The 23,354-nt window shown below is 53.4% G+C and overlaps 11 protein-coding genes across 11 annotated transcripts; 7 read left to right on the top strand and 4 right to left on the bottom strand.

Annotated features, from left to right (window-relative positions):
* Positions 1–138: 138 nt before the first annotated feature.
* DPH2 (Diphthamide biosynthesis protein 2) lies at positions 139–1,881 on the top strand (the record flags this gene model as incomplete). The annotated part of the gene is made up of 1 exon (XM_064841510.1): positions 139–1,881. One exon carries the CDS (start codon positions 139–141, stop codon positions 1,879–1,881), a length of 1,743 nt encoding a protein of 580 aa, XP_064691001.1.
* Positions 1,882–2,084: 203 nt separating this feature from the next.
* Positions 2,085–3,763, top strand: LTS14_008823 (uncharacterized protein; the record flags this gene model as incomplete). Its single annotated transcript, XM_064841509.1, has 4 exons — positions 2,085–2,267; positions 2,322–2,863; positions 2,919–3,256; positions 3,324–3,763. 4 exons carry the CDS (start codon positions 2,085–2,087, stop codon positions 3,761–3,763), a joined length of 1,503 nt encoding a protein of 500 aa, XP_064691000.1.
* Positions 3,764–4,105: 342 nt separating this feature from the next.
* On the top strand, positions 4,106–5,714 carry LTS14_008822 (uncharacterized protein; the record flags this gene model as incomplete). The annotated part of the gene is made up of 4 exons (XM_064841508.1): positions 4,106–4,288; positions 4,341–4,792; positions 4,856–5,193; positions 5,257–5,714. The coding sequence occupies 4 exons, from the start codon at positions 4,106–4,108 to the stop codon at positions 5,712–5,714; spliced, it is 1,431 nt and encodes a 476-aa protein (XP_064690999.1).
* A 1,154-nt stretch (positions 5,715–6,868) lies between these two features.
* Positions 6,869–9,403, top strand: KCH1 (Potassium transporter; the record flags this gene model as incomplete). Its single annotated transcript, XM_064841507.1, has 1 exon — positions 6,869–9,403. The coding sequence occupies one exon, from the start codon at positions 6,869–6,871 to the stop codon at positions 9,401–9,403; it is 2,535 nt and encodes an 844-aa protein (XP_064690998.1).
* A 207-nt stretch (positions 9,404–9,610) lies between these two features.
* On the top strand, positions 9,611–10,188 carry LTS14_008820 (uncharacterized protein; the record flags this gene model as incomplete). The annotated part of the gene is made up of 2 exons (XM_064841506.1): positions 9,611–9,673; positions 9,727–10,188. The coding sequence occupies 2 exons, from the start codon at positions 9,611–9,613 to the stop codon at positions 10,186–10,188; spliced, it is 525 nt and encodes a 174-aa protein (XP_064690997.1).
* Positions 10,189–10,944: 756 nt separating this feature from the next.
* On the bottom strand, positions 10,945–12,915 carry GPI16 (Subunit of the glycosylphosphatidylinositol transamidase complex-like protein; the record flags this gene model as incomplete). Its single annotated transcript, XM_064841505.1, has 1 exon — positions 10,945–12,915. The coding sequence occupies one exon, from the start codon at positions 12,913–12,915 to the stop codon at positions 10,945–10,947; it is 1,971 nt and encodes a 656-aa protein (XP_064690996.1).
* A 224-nt stretch (positions 12,916–13,139) lies between these two features.
* Positions 13,140–14,048, top strand: LUC7 (splicing factor; the record flags this gene model as incomplete). The annotated part of the gene is made up of 2 exons (XM_064841504.1): positions 13,140–13,423; positions 13,445–14,048. 2 exons carry the CDS (start codon positions 13,140–13,142, stop codon positions 14,046–14,048), a joined length of 888 nt encoding a protein of 295 aa, XP_064690995.1.
* Positions 14,049–17,446: 3,398 nt separating this feature from the next.
* Positions 17,447–18,310, bottom strand: LTS14_008817 (uncharacterized protein; the record flags this gene model as incomplete). The annotated part of the gene is made up of 1 exon (XM_064841503.1): positions 17,447–18,310. The coding sequence occupies one exon, from the start codon at positions 18,308–18,310 to the stop codon at positions 17,447–17,449; it is 864 nt and encodes a 287-aa protein (XP_064690994.1).
* Positions 18,311–19,142: 832 nt separating this feature from the next.
* Positions 19,143–20,143, top strand: LTS14_008816 (uncharacterized protein; the record flags this gene model as incomplete). Its single annotated transcript, XM_064841502.1, has 2 exons — positions 19,143–19,855; positions 19,906–20,143. 2 exons carry the CDS (start codon positions 19,143–19,145, stop codon positions 20,141–20,143), a joined length of 951 nt encoding a protein of 316 aa, XP_064690993.1.
* A 124-nt stretch (positions 20,144–20,267) lies between these two features.
* Positions 20,268–22,177, bottom strand: LTS14_008815 (uncharacterized protein; the record flags this gene model as incomplete). The annotated part of the gene is made up of 3 exons (XM_064841501.1): positions 20,268–21,583; positions 21,635–21,865; positions 21,922–22,177. 3 exons carry the CDS (start codon positions 22,175–22,177, stop codon positions 20,268–20,270), a joined length of 1,803 nt encoding a protein of 600 aa, XP_064690992.1.
* Positions 22,178–22,486: 309 nt separating this feature from the next.
* On the bottom strand, positions 22,487–23,068 carry LTS14_008814 (uncharacterized protein; the record flags this gene model as incomplete). Its single annotated transcript, XM_064841500.1, has 1 exon — positions 22,487–23,068. One exon carries the CDS (start codon positions 23,066–23,068, stop codon positions 22,487–22,489), a length of 582 nt encoding a protein of 193 aa, XP_064690991.1.
* Between the last annotated feature and the right edge of the window lie 286 nt (positions 23,069–23,354).

Here is a 23,354-nt window from a genome sequence, read left to right as displayed (position 1 = left end):
GTAAACAATGAGCATGAATTTTGGGCGCACTTTCCATCTTTGGCCAACGGATCGCGGAACAACTCCGCTCCTGCCATTTTGAACTTTCTGCGTCCGCCACTGCAGAACTCGGTGTCAGATTTATGTGACAAACATAACATGGCTGGATCAGGGCCCGTCCTGTCAACGCCTGCTGAGCATGTCTTCGAGGATCCGACACCTCTGGTACCGGTCCCAAAGGCCAGATTAACCGATGAGCAAGTTTATCTGCAGTATGAGGTCCGGCGGACTGTGCAAGAAATCAGAGAAGGACGATGGAAGAGGATTGCTTTGCAGTTCCCAGACGAGATGCTAGTCGATGCTCCACGGGTCTACGAGAGACTTCGCGAAGGATTGAGATATGCAAGGCTCAATGCTCGACAGAGGGTCCCTCACAGCGTCGACACTCTCGCCAATGATCTCAGTTCGACCACGATTGATAAAACCATTGATGGCAATCAAGACTGGGCAAATCTGGCGGAGTCAACTGCTTCAAACGAAGAAAAGCTTACAATCCTGGCCGACACTTCCTACGGTGCCTGTTGTGTCGACGAAGTTGCCGCCGAGCACGTCGATGCTGATGTGCTTGTCCACTACGGTCGATCTTGTCTATCACCAACGGCTCGGCTACCTGTGATATATGTCTACACTTCGAAGCTCCTTGATCTTGATGCTACGATAGCGATCTTCAAGCAGCTCTATCCCAATCAGGCCGAGAGAGTATGCCTGGTTGCCGACATACCATTTGACCATCACATCTCCACGCTGGCCGAACGACTGCAGTCCGAAGGATATATCCATGTCTTTCCGACTGAGATTATTCACGATCCTGCATCGCTCATACCAAATCGCACTGTACCGTCAGAAGCCATGAATGATCCAGACAAGTTAAGAGAATACTCCATATTCCATGTCTCTACTCCACCCAGCTCTCTTCTGCTTATCCTCTCTTCCCGTGTCAAGGCTACACATATCTTACCCACGGATACAAGCTCCCCCGAAACTCTCGAAGCAACGACACAGCCACTTCTTCGCCGTCGCTATGCCTTGGTAACCAGGCTAGCCAGCGCAGGAATCTTTGGCATCCTTATCAATACACTTTCCGTGAAGAACTACATGACCGCCCTTTCACACTGCCAGGAACTGATCAGGAATGCTGGGAAGAAGTCTTATGTCTTTGTGGTTGGCAAGGTGAACGCCGCCAAGATTGCGAACTTCAGCGAGATCGATGGGTGGGTGGTCATTGGTTGTTGGGAGAGCAGTCTGATTGAAAGCAAGGAATTTTACAGGCCGATTATTACGCCTTTTGAACTTGAGGTGGCGTTACAGAGTGATGATACTAGAAGGTGGGGAAGTGAGTGGGTTGGCGATTTTGGAACTTTGCTAGGCAGGGAGAAAAATGCCAATGGAGGCGGTGCACAGGTCGACGGCTCGGGGAGCCACGGAGATGAGGTGACTGCCGGAAACACGACAGGCGACTGGGATGAACAAGAATCAGATGACGAGCCACCAGAATTCGACCTTCGCACTGGGCGCTACGTCTCCAATTCTCGACCACTGGGCCGTGTCAAACCTGCTTTGACGAACAGCAATACCACCGGCAACGGTTTTACAAGGTTCACAGCACCACCAAGCTCTGCACTAGTTCAAAGAGCAAAGGGCGATATCGCAACAGTCAACGGAGCCGTCTCACCAGCAGCAGAGTTCTTGCGTTCGGAGAGGACTTGGCAAGGCTTGGGAAGTGATTTTGAGATTGCCTACGAGCGAGATGATGAAGGGAAGATTCAAGGTGCAGCGATCGAGGAGGGCAGAGGTGGGGTGGCGAAGGGGTATGCTGTTGGTGAGGATGAGACTAAGACATGAAAGACGTGATGTTCTAGGATATGAGACCGGCTGCCATCTGATCTGATCGGAGAGCAAACGTTCTGTCTGTGTGAGATCGCAAATATGGCTTTATCATGCACGGCTTATTGTTTGTAAGTGAAGGATTACAGTCGTGCTGGATGGATACTTGATCGATCAGAGGAGAAAGCCGCGACTCCCACGACCCCATCGTCACCACTATCATGTCGAGCCTGCTCAATGGACCGACCACGGTAACGATCTTCTCTAGCGAGCTACAGCACGTGCTGGAAGAAGCTGGCTATGACCCTGACACCAAGACAGCATCCAAAAGGCCTGCAACGGTATTTGTTGGCAATGCGTTGGCTGGGATGGGTGACGTGCTGCCGTATCTCCGTGTTATCAAGGTACATCGCACTACTCCCCACTGTGTAGGAAGGATGTTGCTAAGTTCGCGACAGGTACTCTCAAAGCATTTGAGAGCAGATTACCACATCCTCCTCAACTACATCTCTGAGCTGGCCGAAGTCAGGTCCACTCTTGAGACTGAACTGTACGATAGCCCGAACCGGACTCGCAAGACCGACGTGAAGGTCTATGCACAGCAAGATGAATGGGTGAAGGCTTTGGAGTCGGCGCCGAATGTCGACACGGTTATCTTCAACCAGGACATCAATTGGCTGAACGAACATTGCATCGATAACGAACAACAGATGTGGGTCAGGATGTACGAAGCGGTGAAGAAGAAGAATGCGGTCTTCGTTCATCTGGAATGCTTGTGGCAAGGCCCAGGTACCTCTAGCAATGATACGAGATGGTCGAAACGACTTGAAGGCAAGAAAGCCACCGTGCAAGACTATTTGGACTCGCTAGCGAAGCCGAAGGTCAACGCGGCGGAGGTGAAAATGGGTCGAAGGAAGACGTTGCCTAGGCTCTTTCTGGAGTGCTATCCGGCCTGGATACTGACGGAAGAAGAACGGGCGAGGACGACCGGTATCCTATGGTATGTAGTGATGTTTTTGTATGTTTGTTTTGCTACGCTGACCATTCTCGAACAGTGGGGTGGTTGAGCCTTTGCTGCATACGGACACAGAGATACTGGACCAGACTCTTCTTAAATTCTTGCAGAAGCAGCACGAGGGCAGTAAGAAGGTCATTTTACTTGCTCGCGACGGCAGAAGTTCTCCTGCTTGTGTGAAGGATCAGGATATAAGGACTTCCGATATGGTTCCAATGCTCGCGAGTTTCTTGTTGCAACTCTCGGCTGTCGCTGTCGTGGCCCTCGGTCAACACACCAGCGATCACAAGCTGCTACGAGAAGACGTCTTCACGGTTCCATACCTGAGGGTCGACTTTGCGAAGTTGTTCCCACTGATCGATCTGGTCATACACCATGGTGAGCCTTCCAACGTGTCCTCCAACTGTCAGAGAGGCTTTTCGGAAATCGCTAACACTGGTCACAGGTGGAGCCGGGACGACCTTCACAGCAATGAAAAGCGGTACGCCACAAATCATCGTACCGAACGTCGACGATTGCTCCGATCAGTTGTTTCATGGTGGCAAGGTTTCTCAGCTCGGCTGCGGAATACTACTGCGGCCACGGAAGGATATCATCGTCGATCACGAAGACATCGTTGAGGCAGCTCGGTCGCTTCTCAACGAGATCGATGGTTATGTGTCACGGTGCATAGAGGCAAGTCGAAAGATGCAACAGGAAGATGTAGATGTACATGGTCCGTGCTTGGCTGTACAAGGTCTACAGAGGATTGTTCAGGCTGTTGTGGCGATGAAGCTGGCTGGGACGTGGGAGGGATGGACTCCGGACGTGTGTGCGAAGGATCGGGGTCGTGGGACTGAAGAGGCGAAGGCTTTGAAGAAGTATGGGACCAAAGGAAAGGAGTAGTATATGAAGCAGCAAAGGCTGTCGTCCTTCTGAAGTGTCACATATTCATGGCAAGATGGCGGAATATCATGTCTTGGAAAGCAGACACTCACAGTCCCCAGAACAATTTGTCCCAAACTGGATGGTTGCAAGCATCACCGTCGATAGTGTCAATTAGGTGGTATGCACGATCTGGCTGAAACACAAACGACTCACCATTATCTTGCAGGTGACGGTAAACTGGATCTCATTGTGAAGAAATGCTTGCTACATCCTCCTGTCGATTCCTTTGTGGCGGTATTCTACTTCAGCCACCAGAGATGGCAGCTATGCCACTCTTCATCAAGACGCTTCGCCATCACGATGCCAAGTCTTCTCAATGGTCCAGATACAGACACGATCTGCTTCCAGGAGATCAATCGAGTCCTTGAGGCAGCCGGCTACAACGAGCACGATGACGCACAGGTCAGCCGCCGACCAGTCGTCTTCATGGGGAATGCTATTGCAGGCACGGGAGATGTTCTGCCATTCATGCGTATCATTACGGTATGTTTCATCTGCATCTGGGTATATTCGTCCCATGACTCACATGCTGTAGGAGTTACCGCAACATCTAGAAGCAGAGTACCACATTCTCCTACTCTGCACTCGGAACATGCAGTGGTTGGTGACGGAAGTGCAAGACCAGCTCCAAGCCATGGACTCAAACATCACGGACAGCATCACGTTCTACTCCAGCTTGGAAACCTGGGTTCGTGCTTTGGAAGAAGCCTCTATGATCGATGCAGTCGTGGTAAATCAGGCCGACAAGTGGGCGCGACCTGAGGAGGACGACGGTCATCCACTGCTGTGGACGAGGATGATCGACGCCGTCGTGCTTGGAGGCTCTGCGCTCCTGCAGATGGAATTCATGTGGCTGAACACGCGCAAGACGGATTTCTTCGAGTTGGAGAAGGTTTGCCGCGGGAGATTTCCGAGGCTGAGTTTGCAGTGCTATCCTGCTTGGTTGTTGGCTGATGAGGAGAGAGATAGGACTGCTGGAGTGTTGTGGTAAGTTGCTGATGTGTAGTTTTGATGCTGCGTGGGCAGATCGCTGACGATGCAAGGTTATAGTGGTGCGGTCGAGCCGTTCATCCCTTCTGCTGCGAATATGGGGCAGCCAGGTCTTGAGGAGTTCTTCCGGGCACAGCAAGGGCAGGGGAGGAAGGTAGTCATGCTTGCGAGAGGCGGACGTGCCTCGCCTGCCCGGTTTGCTTTCGATGCCGTCGGGATAGTCGACGGCCCTCCGGATGTCGTCAAAGACCTGCTTACGTTACCAGACATTGCAGTACTGCTCCTGGGCGGAGTGAAATCGGAGTTTGAGCAGTTGGCGCCGAGGCTTTTCACGGTGCCTTATTTGAAGGTAGACTTTCGTCAGATCTTTGCTCGTGTAGATGTCGTCGTGCATCATGGTAAGCACTACCCCAGCGATGCTATTGCGAGGCTGTGAACCACAAAGCTAACGAAATGCTTAGGAGGTACAGGAACGACATTCACGGCCCTCAAGTGTGGAACGCCGCAGATCATCGTGTGTAACAAAGGAGACTGTCCTGATCAGGAGACCCAGGCAAGGAAAGTCTCTGAGCTCCTATGTGGCCGCTTTTTGCAGTCGAGAGAGAGCCTGAGCGATGCTAGTACCGACGTTGTTGATGCCGTGGAGGATGCTGTTCTTAATCACCGCCGGTATAAGGTCTGGTGCGACAAAGCTCAAGCCAAGATGGTGACGGAGGAGATCTTACGACCTTCTCTTGTTGTCAGAGCTCTGCAGAGGTTGACAGCTGGTGTTGTTTCCTTGAAGGAGGCTGGAAAATGGGAAGGATGGACGCAAGAAGTGATAGCCAAGGACAATGAGTATGCAGATGCGATGGAGAAGATGAAGGCTCAACAGGACGCGAGGGACAAGATCGGGCTCAAGACGCAATCGAACGGCTAGGTCCATCCGACGGAATGGAGGAGGTGTTGAGGTAGCGCCCGACACCATATGTCGAAGCGAACATCGAATACTTGGTTGTCGCCGCACACAATGATGTCGTTTTGTGTCGGACGAGGCCGGTCTGGCTGTTCAGGTGCAAAGAGTGATGTCATGAGCGAACCATACAGCACCGCCTCTCGCATTGCAGAGTATATGGTATGGAAGTGATTGATAATGTAGTGTAGCCATAGTCGATGTACAATGCCAATGGGCAAGACAATTCAGAGTGAAGTGAAGTATGAACTTCTGCACCTGTGCTGCACGCCCGGCATCACCCGCCGACCCTAGTTCTACCCCTGATACGCGCCACGCGATTGATTGGCTGCCGCATGGCATCTCGAACAGGCGATCGACATCCAAACGTGGATGGAGCGAGATGAAACAACCTTAGCAGTGCTACAGGCGCTTCAGGTAGAAGACGTGCGACGGGTTGCCGACGGCGGGCCACTTCTGCCACCACGGGCGCCACCGTCCCATCCACTCGATCCTCAGGACGCCTTCCTTCACTGTCCACCACTTCGCCTGGCGACAATAGGCGTGGTCGCGCGTATTGTTTGCGTGCGACAATACACTCTTTTTGCCATTGGACTATATACATCGTACCGGGCACACACGGTCGCTGGTCGCTGGTCGCTCCTGGTCTTTGTGTTCTCATTGCTGGTCCATACCATCGTCTTTGCGCCACTGCTTCACGTGCGGTGCTTTGTCGAAGGTGAATGACCGCAGTTTGAGCGAAGAACAAAGGACTGGCTAGAACAGAGTACCCGAAGCGAGGCAGCACTCCTCCCACCCACACCACCACCGATTAGGCCTTATCGGACCGCTCACTACGCACGCTCTTTACGATATATCACGACTCCGGCTCGGGGTGGAAGCGGAAGTGTAATTGAGCAGAGTCTGCCGGACGGACGCGAACACGAACGAGAATTACTGGATACTTGGAGACAGAACCCATTGTCCCACGCAAACATCACTTCCGAGGTATCTTGCACAGCAGCTGCGAAGCAAACGAGTCCGCACTGCACGTTTCAGCTGGCCTGGACGAACATCCATCACCTATCACTTACACTATTCACGACAAGCCGATACTAAGCTTGACATAATATTATCACACCATGGGTTGCGGAGGAGATCGTGAAAAGGGTCCGCCCGAGCATACGCAGAAATGGGACTTCATCACACTATCCGACTTCAGGGCCACATCGATATGGACCACGCTGGCATACATGTGGCTGTGGACTATGGCGCTCGTAGCTGTCGCCGTGTACGCTGTCGACACATTTACAGCCGTCAATCTTCTTGTTTTCGACAAGTGGAGCTCACAAGTAGATCCGGCTGTACCCTTCAAATACAGCAAGTGGATCTTCGCAGCCTGTATCCTACTGTCTTGGATACTGTGCTTCTACGAATGGATCCGAGCAATTCGTGTGATCAAAAGAGGTGGCGTGGCGGAGAGCTACATGGATACCTTGGCTGTGACGTTGCAGAGCATGCGAGGGTCGGGCTGGGGAAGGTTTCTGGTCTTTACCGAGCTGACGAAGAGCAAGAAAGGAGCCGACTACGTTGCTTTCTTCGTCTACTTTGCTTTCAACGGCGCTGTCCGTGTGATCCTGGCCGAAGGACCGAGACAGGCTGTCAATGCCATGTCGTTATACGCCGTCTTCAATGCCGACCTGCTGCATGGCGACGTGGCAGGCCAGCACTCCAACATCGAGAAGTTCTTCCTGAAGCTCCAAGCTTTGGCGCAGCATGATGAACGACAGGCAATCATCCTATCCTCTATGTTGTTCACCCTGGTCATTTGGATGTTCAGTGCACTTTCCTTGCTCACAGCTTTGGTGCTGTACTTGGTCTTCTTGTGGCACTACATCCCGCAACGTGATGGGCGCTTGAGCGTGTACTGCAGACGCAAGATCGACAGGCGATTAGAGAAGATCGTTGATCACACGGTCAAAGCTGCTATCGAAGAGGAAGAGCACAAGAGGCGGAAAGCAGAGAATAAAGCTGAGCTCAAGAGGCAGAAGACGGGCGAGTCTGCGTCGACCACGAGCTTGGCTAGCAAGCCGAAACTGGCTCGACAGCCTACATTGCCACAACTTGGCGAGAGTCCGGAGCTCAGCAAGGACGACAACAAGCTACCCGAGTTTGCGTTGGCCAGGCAGAATACTTCGAGCACAGTGTCTACGTTACCGAGATACGAGAGTCGACCGCCGACACGCAACGGCTCGCAACAGCAACCCACACTACCTACTTTGGAAGAGGACAGACCACAGATGCCATCACGCATACCCACACAGGACTCGACCTGGTCACATCAAAGCTATGAGTCTGATGCTCCACTATTGTCGAACGCTGGCTATGCTGGTGGCAATGGACGTAATAGTCCTGCGCCCTCCATGCCTCCTGCTGCCTTCAGTCGGCAAGGCTCCAATGCATCGTTCGGTCGTCCAATGCCAGGTCGAACCATGACCAACGGCAGCCAGAGCTCACAGAGGCCATTCTCGCCCATGTCGAATACTGGTCCCATGAACAGACCGCCACCGGGCGCACGTTTCCCTGTCAGGACGAACACCGGGTTCAGCTCGAACGATGCTCGATCCGTCAGTCCGATGACACCACAAGATGGCTATGGTAGACCGATGGGTCCACCAATGCGACAGAATACTCACGATAGCTTTCGTACTGCGCCACTAGACAGACAAGCCAGTCAGGCATCGTCTTTTGGCCCTCCGTCGCATAGAAGACCGTCATACAACGCTCTCGGCAGCCAGCAAGGCTCATTCAGCAGACTAATGCAACGGCAGCCATCGCCACCAAACAGCCAAGCTGGCAGATCGTACTCACCCGCACCAGGACAGCAAGACCCTTACTCGCAATCAAACAGTTACGAGATGACGAGCCAGCCTTCGCATTCCACACCTTACACAGCGACTGCTGGGCCTAGTCCAGGCGGCTACAGGGCCTTCACTCCCGCCCCATCTACGGACACCACATCTCCAATCGATCCCGCTCAGCCTCAGCTACTGCAGCCCAAGCGCAATCTCACAGTCGCTGGAGGACCAGGTGCAGCAGGTAATTACTTTGGCGACGTTCGAGTGGTACAACAACGTAGTGCTACCGCGCCTCTTGACCCACGGCACACGACTGGTTATGGCGATATCATCGACAACTACAATCCAGCCGATAACTTATCGCCTCCAACATCCGCCGCATCTTCCGACTTTCCCTTCCGCGCCACAACTTCCGGGCCAGGACAAGGCTTATCATCGCACCCTCCATTTCAGCACTCAGCCGCCTTCGCGCAGCGCCACCCCGCAAGCTCAATTTACTCCAGCTACCGCGACAGCGACCTCCAACGCCCTTCGCTCCCAGACGCACCAATGCCGGGTTTAACACGCGCGCAGACGGCTTCGCCGATGGGGATGCATCCTAGTGGCGGTCATGGTGGCGGAGTGACGAGTAGTATATACTCTGCCGACGACCGGCCGCGGATCGAGAGCCAGACGATACCTGGGCCACCGCTTGTGAGGGCGCAGACAGCGGGGATTGGAGAGGGGCATGGCCAGGCGTCGTTCGGTAGGGTTGCTGATATGAGGAGCCAGGAGGGAAGGACGAGTAGATGGGAGATGGGAAGTGGGAATCGGTTTTGATTGGAATTTGCTTACATGCGATTGAGCGACGGGGATTTTTTGTGTAGTTATGAGGTTGATGATAGATACCCCTTTTGCTGAACAGTTTTCACCCAATCTGGCGAATGCCATGCGTTGTATGGCGGCCTAGACTTCTTTGTTTGAGCTTCTGGTGGCCGTGCGAGACTGAAGGGTGTTGTGTTGGCACGGTAGACTGACATGATCACAATGGCTTTGTATCTTTTCGAAGGTATTTATGCCGTGTTCGGTCCTGACAAAGACGAATCTGCTGTAAGGTCGAGAAACACAAATTGGACACTTCCAACTACGACGACACCTCCCAGATGCAAGGCATCATCGCCACCCCGTCTAAGCCGGTGCTTAGCACACCCCAGCAGTCCATTTTCTCCTCCCTCATAACCCAACTCCCACCCACTGACCAGGCCACGCAGGCGCAGAACTCTAGCCCCTCCACCCTCTCCACCCCTCCCACACCCACCACACCCCGCCGCCTCGGTCCCTTGACCAAACGTCCCGCCCCCCGCGACCGAGCCTCAAGTTCCGATCTCGACAGCCTAACAACCAGTTTCGTCTCGGGTCCAGGAGCCGCTCAGGCAATGGAGGAAAAAGATCATGCTTTCCGGCATGTCAAGGCTTATACAGATGCTAATGCTGATCAGATGAAAACTATGCTTGCATTCTCTACCATCGACCTTCACGACAGCCAATCCCAAGGCCAAAGTCCGGCTCAACCCGCTGCAGGGTTAGTCAAGGATAACCCGAACCCCTTCTTCCACCAACCCTGAAGCCCTGAACAAGTGTTTCGACAATTACGAACCTGCCTCATGGCATGTCATTCCAAAAGCCAACAATGGTCTTCCATCTGGGCACCAGCTCAATTCGGCGAGTATGCTCGTTCAACCAAAGGTAAAACCCGTCTAGCAACCTTCACGCAAAGCATAATCTTCATGTCCGATTTCCTCCTCCACGACAGTCCAGGCAAACCAGGCTGGAGCGAGGAAACCTGGCAGGATACGAGGATGTTAAGGGGAATGGAGGAGCTGGTTAGTGGGATTTTGTCTGGGGTGGAGAGGTTAGTTGATGCGGGGGGTGGCGGGGCGGTGTTGTTGAAGGGGGCGATTAGTCCGTTGAGGAGGATGAGGGTTAGGGTTGAGGAGATGAGGGAGAGTGCTAGGAGGTTGGAGGCGTGGAGGGAGGAACAGTTGGGCGCAGAATTAGCTGCTGAGTTTGAGAGGCAGGGTGTTGAGTGTTAGGTTATTCGATATGCCTGGGTCCACCGGATGATGAAAGGTTCATAGAAGGCGAAGCGAGAGGCTGCTGATACTTGGCTTCGAGATGGGAAGTCGTCCAGTCCCTTAGCATTTTCTTATTGTTCGTGAACGCGGCGTGAGCTGGCTGTAGGAGTACTGGCCGTAGGGGCAGCATGATAGAAACCAGATAGAGACTCCAGTCCTTGCGTGTAATGGTATCACGAAATACACATGCATCAACATCAGCCTGGGCAGAAAAAGCTTCGACTCGCTGCAAAAACCTCCGCTATTCTAATCCACCTTATCACTCCCACTCCCCATGACCGGATCACTAATTCCCCCACTCTTGCCAGTGCTTACACCCGTATCCTTGCCCCCAGAGCCAGAATCCTCATCCGCACCACCCAAATCACCACCGACATCCCCTGCCTTACCCATCTTCCCACCTCTAACCTTCCCAACCAATTCCCGCACTCGTGCAACAACAGCATGCAACGGTCCCCTCGGCACCTCCCCTACCAACACAAACCGCCTAACAACCAAATTAAAAATCGACCCGAACCCCAACGCGATCACCGTCGACGTGAGGATGATGACATTATACGGCATACTGAAATCGGGCGTCGGGAGGGGGAGGAGGAGGGAGGTGGTGCGGAGGTATGAGCCCCTACCCTTACACCCACTCCCTGCGGCTCCTGATTGGGCTTGAGATTGAGCTGCGGTTTGAGATTGTGGTAAGACGCGTATAACAGCGGCCGCGATATCAAACCCCCTGTTCGCATCGGGAGGGTACTCTGTATACCTCAGCACCGCTTTCTCGAAATCATACGTCAGTTCCAGTGTTGTCGAGGCGGGGACGGTGAACTGGACTTCCAGCTTTGTAGCTCTCTTCCGATCGATGGCCGGGGTGTAGAACATTTTCTCCAGTTCCACGGTCTTGCTACTACTCTTGTGTGAGATTTTAAGCGTGTGCATGTAGGGTCGGAGGAACCAGGGAAGGGTTTCTAGGTAGATTATTGTTTGGGGGTAGGGGTGCGGGTTGTGCAGGAGGGTGTGCATGCCGCCGCGTTCTTGGCCGTGGCCGGTGATCTGGCGGGTTGCGTAGAGTGGGGGTTGGGATCGAAGAGTAGAGGCTACGTTCGGCTGATAAGGGAGTGTGAGGTCGGTGCGGTGGATTCCTTCTTGTAGTTTGAAGTGGCGGATATCGGTGTTCTGTGCGTCTACCACCGGAGAAGAGAGCTGCAGAGCAGACGTCTCGACGACTCTGGTCGATGGGACTTCGAGCGTGATGTCTACATTTTCGTGTGCGTCGTCCTCGGCAAGATGGCAGGACCCCAAAACCGGCGTCCCGAAGATCTTGCTTAGACTCCAGCCCATGGCACCTTCCTTCCGTTTCGGATAGCACGAATCAGGTCCGTTGTAGTGCTTAGTCTCGTCGCATTCGATCTCCTCGATTGGTCGGGGTCGGGGTATAGGGTCGTCACGTGGCCGCATGCTCCGCTCGATGTCGAGGACGACGTCGACGGTCTGTTGGATTTCTAGCATACATTCGTCGTCGGTATTCGTTGCAGATGATGGACAAATGGGTCGGACGTCGATGCTCATGGTCTGCCAGTTTGCATCGAAGACTTTGTGGCCGTCCAGGAGACTGCTGATGCCTGCTTTGCCTTTGCATGGGAGTAGTTTTAAGAAGGGTGTTAAGTTCTCCGTGCATACCACTTCATTCGGCAGTGTCCCATGCAGAAGCTGCTGTCCAACACCATCGCTGCCTCGTGAAGAACCCTCCGACTCGAAGCTCAAGACTGGCCTCACAGTCTTCGTCCCATCAATGAAATTGAGACTAGCACAGAACAAACCACTCAAACTATTGACCAGATCACCCCACCGCTCCTCCACCTTCTCTCCCCCTCCATCCCTATCAATCCACGCCCACAACTCCACCCCTGTCCCTCCTTCCCTCCCTCCATCCCGTGGCCTCGCACCCCAGCTCTCGTCGTCCCAGCGTCCCAGTGCGAATCGAAGGTGAAGTTCTGATGTGTGAGTATATTGCAGGATCTGGCCGAGTGATCGGGGGAAGTAGCGGTAGTGGTGGGATTCATAGGCGGAGAGGGAAGTAGTGGAGGTGAAGTTGAAGCCGGCGTAGAGGTAGTCGTTGGAGAGGGGGAGCAGGTGGAGGTGTTCATTGTATTCCGGTCCAGCGAGGGTGGGGGTCAGTAAGGCAAGGAGTGAGGCTGGGAGGGCGAGGAGATGGGTGAGCTTCATTGCTGTGCTTGACTGCGCTCACTTATATAATCTACAGTCTTGACAAGAGACAGGTTGCGGACAGGTAGAGGTTGAGATTTGACTAATCACCGGCCAATTCAACTAAGCTATATTGATGAATGACTCGCGCCCAATCCGAAGCTCCAAAAGTTCCAGCCCACGCAACTGAATCACTCCTGATATCACCACCAACCACCAGGACCCCCCCACAACAATCGCCCACCATGGCAGCCGAACAACGCCGTCTCCTCGAGCAACTAATGGGCGACCAACTACTCTCCGCCCAACCCGGCCCCAAACCCACCGCCCTCACCCTCACCGACCCAGCAGTCTGCCGCTCCTACGTCGCCGGCTCCTGCCCCCACGACCTCTTCACCAACACCAAACAAGACCTCGGCGCCTGCTCGAAAACCCACCAACCAAACCTAAAGGAAGAATACGTCAATCTCCCGGACGAAGAGAGGAAAGCTTTGGGCTTCGAGTGGGATTATCAGAGGGATATCGGCCGGTATGTGAGTGAGTGTGATAGGAGGATTGATCAGGCGCAGAGGCGGTTGGAGAAGACGGTGGATGAGGTACGGCAGACGGGGGACCTGATGCGAGCGATTCAGGAAGCGGGGGATAGGATCGAGGCGGGGCTTATGGAGGTGGAGATTCTGGCGGAGGAAGGCGGGGTGAATCTTGCTGTGCTGGAGTTTCAGAAACTCAAGCATGTCAAGATCACGCAGGAGGAGAAACAGCGGGAGTTGAAGACTCTCTCTGAAACTGGCGGGCCGTCGGGGCATCAGAAATTGCAGGTTTGTGATGTCTGTGGGGCTTATCTTTCGAGATTGGATAATGATAGGAGGTTGGCGGATCATTTCTTCGGGAAGATGCATTTGGGGTATGCGCAGATGCGGAAGGAGAGTGAGCGGTTGGGGAGGGAGTTGAAGGGGCGGCAGGCTCCAATTGGGGGACGGGGTAGGGAGGAGGAGATGCTGGATTTGTCCAGATTTGATGATGGGGGGTTTGGAGGCAGGGGTGGGTATGGAAGTGGTGGTGGTGGTGGGTTTGGGGGCGGATTTGGGGGAGGTGGGAGAGGAAGGGGCGGCGGCGGTGGGAGGGGAAGGGGTGGGTTCCAGCAGAGGTGGTGATTGGGATGATTGGCTTACTTTGTCGAACAAATGATCTTAGCGAGGCGTTGGGAGGGCTCGGAGCAAGATCAAGCATGATCGTCGCGGACTAGAAGCCACGTGCTGCGGATATTGCTTGTAAGATTGAAAGCTGCGTCTTCACCTTCTTCCGCGCTAACTAGACTCATTCAAGCATCTCGTGCCCCGCCTCGCGAATATCCCATGCTCTCCATTCTTACCCCACATATATCAAACATGATCACTCTACCGAGACCCACGGGGTCATTCACTCGCTATCCCACGCCGACGTGGAGGCTACGAAGGCGCCAAATGTGGACGATCCGAAAGCTACCAAGAGCGTGATGAGCTTTCATTCTACCACCAGGACTACCCCTTGGCCTGTGCCTCGGATACTGGAGACGACAGTCTTACATGCCAGGACATTCTTTGCGACATGTGAAATATGAAGCAAGAGGTTGAACTACCTCGCTGCTTGCAAGTTGGGCAAGATGACTGAGGAGTCAAAAGCTAGTTGGCTCTCCACTGGTTACTGGTGAAGATCTTGCGGGAGAGACTAGGATGTCTTGCTCGTCTGTGCATGATGTTCTGGAGCTGCGCGAGCTCGTGTCTGTCAAGCTGACACAAGTGGAGGACAAGGCTTCGCTGAGACGGTGCCAGTAGCTAGAAGGTTGAGAGGCTAGCCTTCGCATTATTCAAGCCTGCCATGAGCGTCGACGATGACGGAGAAGAAGCACTGTAGAGCAGAGCGTATGCGGAATGTCCCAGTAGCACCCACAGAACGTTGTGGCTGTGTATGCCAGCCTTATCGGAAGGTGGCTCTATCTCTGAATATCAACATGAACGGGAATGAAACCTCATGCTACTACCACTAATTGGTACTGGTCCCTGATCATCTCGCTACTATATCCCGTGCCATCACGAAGTAGGAACATGCATCAACGTCGCCGCCGTACACGTCGCCGCACTCGCCGTCGCATTCGCAGCACTCATCAACCAAACCTCCTGATCACCATTACAAAGCACAACGGTACTAACCCTACTCCCCGCATTCACAACCCTAAACGTCCCATCCCCATTCAAACAGAACTGAACCGCTGAAGGTCCCACGCCCCCATACTGATTATTCGCATAATTCCCGGAGTCCCAGAAAATCGGACTGTCTTCGTTATATTGGGCAGAGGTCTCGGAGAGCAGGGTTTGGGCGCCGCCGTTGGCTAGGGTTTGGATTGTGGCGGCCTGGCCTTGGTTGAGGGAGCTGAAGAGTGCGCAGGTGGGTTGGTTGCCCGTGCCGACCATGAGGGTGTGGTCTTGGGTTGCGGCGGTTCCGCCGTTGGAGGGGACAAGACAGGCGGCTGTGTGGCCGACGATGCCGATGTAGCATTGGTCTGTTGGGATTTGGCAGGAAGAGGCGGAGCTTGTGGTCGTGGTGGAGGTGCTGCAGGAGGCGGTTGTTGTTATCGTTTGGGTTTGGATGAGGGTGTTGGTTTGGGTTTGGGTGAGGACTTGGACGCCTTAGGCTGTGCTTGTTACGGTTACGGTGGCGATACTTGTTTGGGTCTGAGTTTGGACTTGAGTGAGTGTTGATATTACTAGATGAGCTGTCAGAGGAGATCCGGCATGGTCGCTGAGAGAAGGAAATACCTGTTCCTGTGCCGAAGATATTGCTGGTAGTTGTGACCGTGTTCGTCTGGGTAACCGTAGATGCGGTCGGCGTTATGGTGGCTGGCAGAGCTTAGCATCAGTTCTTGAAAGAACGAGTCAAGTAGCACGTACTCGTGATAGTAGCAGTGAGACTCGACGTAGCTGTCGCGGTAGCCGTCTGCGTAAACGTCACACCAGCTGGGATCGTGGTAGCTGACAATCATTAGCCATGGCCGGTCCATTTGATTTCCCAGGGAAGACTAACTCGTGATTGTGGTGGTTATTGTTACACTGGCAATGTTACTGCTGGTTGAGGTAGCTGTCACAGTTGCCGTAGCTTGCTCCGATCAGTATAATTCATCCTCATCGCTCGATCATTCAAGGCTCACCAGTCACAATAGTGGTAGCTGTAGTCGTGCCCGAGGGTGGAGTTGCTGGCGTGGCAGGAGTATTCGTTACTATCTTGTGATTAGTATCGACCCAATACGCCTGCGCTACGGCACTGACTCGTTGTAGTGGTCGTTGCCGTGGCAGTCGTCTGGTAAGACGATACAGCTGTTGCGGTGGCCTGAGATTAGTTAGCATAGCTCGATCCTGCTTAGATATCTACAGAGCTTACTGTCTGTGTCACAGTCGTGACCAAAGCCGCTGGAGTAGTGGTAACTAATCATTATGATCAGTGGAGTCCACTCATACTACGCTGGCCGCACATGGTATGCTCTGACTCATGAGACGTGCATACCTGTGGTAATGACCGTGATATCGCTGGTCGCTGTGGCTGTACTAGTGATGGTTGATGCCCCTTGAGTGCTGGTAAGCGTCACTGCAGCTAGGCTTGTGGTAGAGGTGATGGTCGAGGCCGCGAGAGCTGGTATTTATGTTAGTCGAGCCCCGAAGCAGAATGAGCATGAAGTACTGGTGGTAACTGTGGACGCCGATTGAGTAGCAGTCATCTGACAGAACTTAGCTCATGCTATCAATATATTCTAATCTTGGAACGTAGCGTACTGTAGCTGTGTTGGTCATGTAGGAGGTCTGCGCTGGCAACGTAGTTGTGTCTATCTCAGTGCTTGTGCCTGTTGGACCTGCTACAGACGATAGGGATACCTGAGTCTGCGTCTGCACGATTGTGGATATCACTGTTCTATTTTCAGCCAGAGCGATCTCCAGACTTCGCTCTTTCCACCCACCAGTCGTGAGGCTTGTTGTGGTGGATATTATGGTTTGTGCTGGTGGCGTCGTGCCGTTCAAGTAGATGGTCGTTCTGGCCGTAGACACGACTGTACTAGCCGGCAGCGCAATAGTGGTGGGTGAGCAGCTAGATATGTAGTACGTCGCTGTGCCGGAGGTATATGGTGTGACACTGCTTTGTGTTGTCGAACATGCGGACACTGTGCCGGTTAAGGTGGCCGGCGTGGCCACCATGTCGCACTCTCCACATTCGCAACATGGCTCTATCTTTGTGATGACTGTAGGCCCCGACGAATGCGGATCGGCGGAAGCAGTGGCCTGTACTAGTAAGCAGAATAATAAGAAGGTAACGACAGTAAGGGTCGACATCTCAACAGGTTGATGCGACGCCACGAGGGACGATGTGACATGAAGGCGTACTGATCAGAGGATGAGGCACATTCCCAGCGGCACCAGTCAACATGGCTACGTTAAGCGCGGCGCCAGGGAGAAGCCGCAGAGGAATGTGAAATTCGGTTCTTCTGTAGGTTCTTTATTGCTCGTACCCTCCATGTCTATGTTGTCACTTACAATCGCTGTGATGCACTGGCGTGCCTGTCCAGCACAAGTTCTAGGGCATCAGCATGCCAGCCATACTCCTTCTGTTCCTCCTCCGGCAGCTCTCGCGCGACAGCCGACACCAGCTTCTTATCCCACGAGCCCACCCACCATCGATCTCTGAATGCAGCAAGCGCAATGCTGTAGTAAGACAATATGACGAGAGCCTCAGGCTGATGTTCTCGCAGGCGAACGAAGAATTCCTCTGACAGCATTGATGGCCACCTGCCAATGACTCTCATGTCAAAACTGCTTGCAGATATCTCGATGGCATCTGCGAGCAGCTTGACGGCAGTCCTGGAAACCTCATCGCTAGGATAACTTTGTAATTGTTGGAGCGCTGCTTGCACCGGCTCGGAAGGCCCATCTGCTTCTTTCGCTGCGTCTCCAGGTCGAAGAAGCGCCAGCATCTCACTTCCTGCGATGGCTTTCCAGTTGCTCATCGCTAGCATCCGCGGTCCTCTATACAGCGCAAACAGATCGAGGATCGCGTCGACAGACCATTCAACGTTTTCCGAGTGGACAGATGCATATGCCAGAATTATTAGCATCAGGGAGAACGGGAAGATGGTGTGGATCTGAGCGGCAGAGTCCTGCGCCAACATTTCTTGGAATATGGTGAGGCCGATCTGTTGATGGTGTAATGCTCGGGTTCGATATGTGCCTCGCATCTCGCCGTCGAACTGAGCGAGATCCATGCCAGAGAGGGCCAACAAGCCGTGCATCAGCAGGGGTTCGTTCTGTGCTTGTGTTGGTATCACGTTCTGCCAGACATGCCCAGCAGCGGTCGAGGGGAAAAGTCCCGTCGCTGTCACGGTGGCGAATCGGTGCATAAGGAACAAGTCGAGGCCATCATATGTGCCATCGTGTGTAGGAGCTGATCCCCGAGAAGGAGAGGCTGCCGACGAGCGTGGTGTCTCTCCATAGACACATTCTGATGCTTGGCGGATGCAGTTTCGACATACTGGTCTGCCTTCATCGCACTATCGTGAGCGTCAGCAAGCTCTCATTCATGCTTTGAGCGTGTCTTCGAATTGTAGTCAATGCATGGAGGCTCATGTATATTCCAAACACGTGAGTCGCACACAGCAATCTCGTGTAGATCCATCTGCAGATTGCCGTGGCGAGATGAGGAACAGGCAGGGATCGCATCCATCTCCCAATAGACGATTCTTCCGTAGGGTCGGAGAGGACTGACCTTAACTCTGCGCTTCTTGCACTGGCTGCAGCCCGAACGGCTCTTCTGATGAAAGCGGCGAATGGCCATGACTAGCTGGACCGTCGCTCATTGCCGTCACGTGCGCCGTACGTCGTACCTGCTCGACATCGCATGAGAGTTCAGATGAAGGTTGCTTGTCGGTCAAAGGACGAGATCTTACCAAGCCGGATGCTGGGCTGCCGTTGATTGGTCTGCGGTGTTGTGGGGCCCGATACATTGCCCGCGTCTTTGTACGATATACGACAGTAAAATATTGCCCTGCCTTCATTCTAAGCGAAGGTGGCTACCACTTCCAGCGGTTGGTCAACGGCTATCTACATCAGTAGTGTCCCGGTAAGGTGTAAGTGCTCAATAAAAGGCCATGGACCGCTCTCGCTCTTTCACAGGCCTGCGTCGCCAGTCGAGGCGTTTTCGTCCACCTGCGCCATCTTGAACCCGTCAACACCATGCCGTCTCACAAAGTGCATCAACTGTGCCTAGAAGTGTCACCACAGTGTCCCGTCGAAGCTACACTATACGGGTATCGACCTAATCTCGCTGGGAATGCCCTCTTGCTGGCCATCTTCAGTGCTTGCACGCTTGCTCAAATCATCCTTGGCCTACGATACAGACTGAAGGCTTTCACTTTTGCTGTCACAATTGGCTGTGCCGGCGAAGCAATCGGATATGGCGGTCGAATAATGATGAATGCCAATCCGTGGAGTCAGTCAGGTTTCAAGACACAGATCTGCTGCCTCGTGCTAGCGCCATCATTCCTGGCTGCAGGCATATACCTTACGCTGAAGCATCTCGTCATCTACTTCGGTGCCGAGAAGTCACGGATACGACCGGGTTCATACACAGCCATCTTTATCTCATGCGATCTCGTCAGCATTCTCATCCAGGCTGGAGGTGGAGGTATTGCGGCTAGCAATGAAGCCAACCTGGTCAAGATCGGAGACAACTTGATCGTGTGTGGTATCAGCGTGCAGGTTGCTACGATGTTCGTCTGCTTGTGCCTCGCTGCAGACTTCGGCTGGCAAGTCTTGAAGCACCACAATCGCCGACAACCGACTGGAGAGGAAGTGGCAGAAGGAAGAGAGCTGCCGAAGAGCTTTAGGTACTATGCCATCTGCTCTGGCATTGCCTTCGTCCTGATCTTTATCAGATGCGTCTATCGGTAAGACCATCCGTATTCGTCTCTTGTTCCTCTTCTCTAACATACCACAGTGTACCAGAAATGGCAGGAGGTTGGGGCAATCCACTCATGCGCAACCAAGCCGAATTTATGGTCTTTGATGGGACAATGATCGCTATCGCATGCACGCTCATGACCATTGCCCACCCGGGCATCTTCTTCCCTTCAATTGGATCCCACAACCGCAAAGCAGCAGAGGAGAAGCGAAGCGCGGGCAGCCCAGATCCCACGCTACAGTCGACCGAAGGCCTAGAGAAACATCAGCTGTGAAATTAGTACACAAAGATCATTGGCATAGAATAGATTCGGTAGACGACCTCGCAAGCATTCTAAACTTTGGGGGTTGAATCCCGATTTTGCGATAAACCCATCATCTACCTACGGCTCTACCTCCTCAAAGCACCACGATCGAAGCCTCCAGCAGTCCATCTTCAGTAACAAGACTCTTCCGCACGTTCTCCTCAACAGCCCTATCAACGCCTAGAATCATCAAAGCTTCCTTCTGCGGGGTAGGAGCACTTTCTAGAACGCTGTCCACCTTCAGTAACGCATCGCCGTCTCCTTCTATAGGTGCCACGCTCATCGAGCGAATGTTGACACCAGCTTTCCCAAGCCTACCTCCAACCACGCCGATCTTGCCAGGCTCATCGTAGTTGCGTCCGATAAGTATTGTACCCTCCGGAACGAACGAAGTAGTAAACCGTCCTAGGCGTGAGATGTATGGTGTGTTGTTCGAAACGAACCCTGTGATGACTTGGTCCTCGATCTTCTTTTTACGACTGCTAGAGTTGGTAGCGTCCGCCATGGGGTCACTACGGATGGTACGGCTCGCTGATGGAGATCTAGGATCCAGTCGTGCTCTCAGCGTAACTGATGCGGCGAAACCTTCCTGTTCCAGTGCCTCACGGCTTCGGGACTCATTGATCAAGATACCACGCTCCTTAGCCACAAGCTCGGCATTGACAATGTTGATGTTGAGCGACTCAGCACTTGTGATGGGTGACAGCATACCCTTGAGAAGTGCGGCGAAGAGTGGTTTAGTCGTGTTCGCAGAAGCTAGTGATCCTTCATATGTCAAGTCAAACGTCGTCCGCAGCTGTTGTCGAGTATTGGCAGGGGAGAAGTGCTGAGTGAACAGGCTTCCCATCTTCTCCAGCAACACCACAAAAGGCTGTAATGTTCGGTACTCCTCTGGCAGAATAATCGGGGCATTTACGGCGGAGCGAGGTAATTGCCCGGAGAGAATGCTCAGCACCTGCGTACAGACATCAATGGACACATTTTCCTGTGCCTCCATGGTCGAGGCGCCAAGATGCGGTGTAGCTACGACCGCAGGGTGTGCGATCAACTTGGATGCCGTGTCATCAGGCTTCGGAGGCTCAGAGGTGAAGACATCGATGCCAGCTCCCGCAATCGTCCCAGCCTCCAAAGCTGCTAGTAGTGCTGCCTCGTCGATGATTCCGCCTCTGGCCACGTTGAGAATGCGAGCTGTCTTTTTCATCTTCGAGAGTTCAGTTTCGCCGATCATGCCTTTCGTAGATGCGATCATGGGTGTATGTACTGTCATGAAATCTGCTTGCTCAAATACCTCATCCATAGTAGGCAGGATCTCGACATTTGCAGAAGCGGCAAGCGCCGGGTTGGCATAAGGGTCGTAGGCGATCAAATCCATGCCTAAGCCTCCTGCGGCTCGAGCAACAGTAAGACCGACTAAAACCTGTCAGTAGTCCGCGAATGATCGATCAGCGGACGGAGACTAACCTTTCCCCAGCCCAAGTATGGCCAGCGTCTTGCCCTTCACTTCGATACCCACGAGCCTACTTCTCTCCCACTTGCCTGCTTTCAAGCTGGCTGACGCTACTCCCACGTTCCTCGCCACCGCCATAAGCAAGGCGATCGTATGCTCCGCAGCAGCATTGATGTTACCCTGTGGCGAGTTCACCACGATGATTCCTAGCTTCGTTGCTGCTTGAAGGTCAACATTGTCGACGCCTAGGCATCCAAAATTCAGCCATGTCCCACAGCAAGATAATCAATCGATTACATACCCACACCAGCCCGCGCAACGACTCTCAAGTTCTTCCCAGCTGCGAGAAGTGCTGCGTTGACTTTTGTTTCGGAGCGTACAATGAGTGCATCGTACTCTCCGATGATCTGCAAGAGGTCTTCTGGACTCAAGCCCTTTCGTTCGTGGACCTCCAGGGACGCTTGCAAAAGGGCTAGGCCGTCCGGCGAGACTTTCTCCGGGATGAGAACCTTGGGCTTCCTGGCATTGCCATTGACTGCGACTGTTCCGTGTGCCATTCTGTATGTCCAAAGTGGAGTACGTGCCCTTGGACTATCTCGTCGTCTCGTCCCTTGTTGATTCCAGTGTGACAGAATGATAGTACCCAGTCGACCGTATTAGAATTGGCAGTGGCAGTACTCTTACCAGGACAAATGGTTCTTCTCGGGGTGTTTGCTTGTCCTATACCGGAGACACGAAAGTAACAAGTACCCCGCACACCCCAATTTCATGGGGCGTATAGCGTGGCATGCACATGCGCTAGATCAGCGAGACCGCCGTGCATATGCTGTACCTCTTGCGCCTGACCTTCTAGCCTCATCCACTGCTCAAAAGAGTCCCGTTTCGTCTTCGCCTGGCATTTTGAACCCAGTCCGTTCAAAGTCCGCCAAGATCGCTGCTGCCATGGCTTCAAGCTTCTTTTTGTGAAGCGCCAGCACACTTGACGGAGCCGTGGTCACATTCAAGTCGATCTGAGACGACAACGAAGCGGCCAGGGATGATTCCGCTGTCCTTGCGGGCTGCAGAAGCTCGCCATTTCGACCTTCAGCCGTGGTTCTTGGCATGAAAGATCGTTTGCGTGGTGGAACGCCGCCTTCGAGCACTAGCAATAGATGAGGCTGTAACTTCCGCACGACTACGTTAATGGCTTCGGTCTCGATAGATAATGTCTGGAGACCTCGATCCGGCCCTCTCTGCTCTGCTTGACCATGCTCGGCCAGCTCCTCGCCACTCAGATGCTCCTGCCATGACAGCGTGGCGAATGCGACTTGTTTGCGAAGATCTTTGGCATCCGTAGGTTGACTGGACGCTAAGAGGGTGCCGCTGGGTGTCATCAGGTACCATCGCTTGCATAATCGCTCGTCGGTATTCAAAGACAGCAGTTCCGTCAAAGCTTTGGTGTTGAGCATCGTGGTGCGTCTTCTCAAGTATGATGCCAAGGGTTCTGAGCCAGCCTCCAACACAGTTGAGATGCTGTAGCCGTGAGGTTGATGCTGAGGCAAGGTGTCAGTCCTGTGGTGTACATGTACTGGCAGCTTGAAGACTGTTTAGATCCTTTACGCCAGCGATAACCTGCGACGGAGTCCTCACGGGTTCCAAGATATGTTCGTGCTGCAGTATATCTAGTAGTCGTCGAGAAAGGGCGGTCAAGCATATCATATCATCAATGATATTCGGCTTTGGTCACATCGAACC

This window comes from Recurvomyces mirabilis, assembly GCF_035927965.1.
Source record: "Recurvomyces mirabilis strain CCFEE 5264 chromosome Unknown scaffold_27, whole genome shotgun sequence".
In the NCBI taxonomy this organism is placed as follows: domain Eukaryota; kingdom Fungi; phylum Ascomycota; class Dothideomycetes; order Mycosphaerellales; family Teratosphaeriaceae; genus Recurvomyces; species Recurvomyces mirabilis.
Note: the sequence above shows the minus strand (reverse complement) of the source record. Positions and strands in the feature narration are given on the sequence as shown.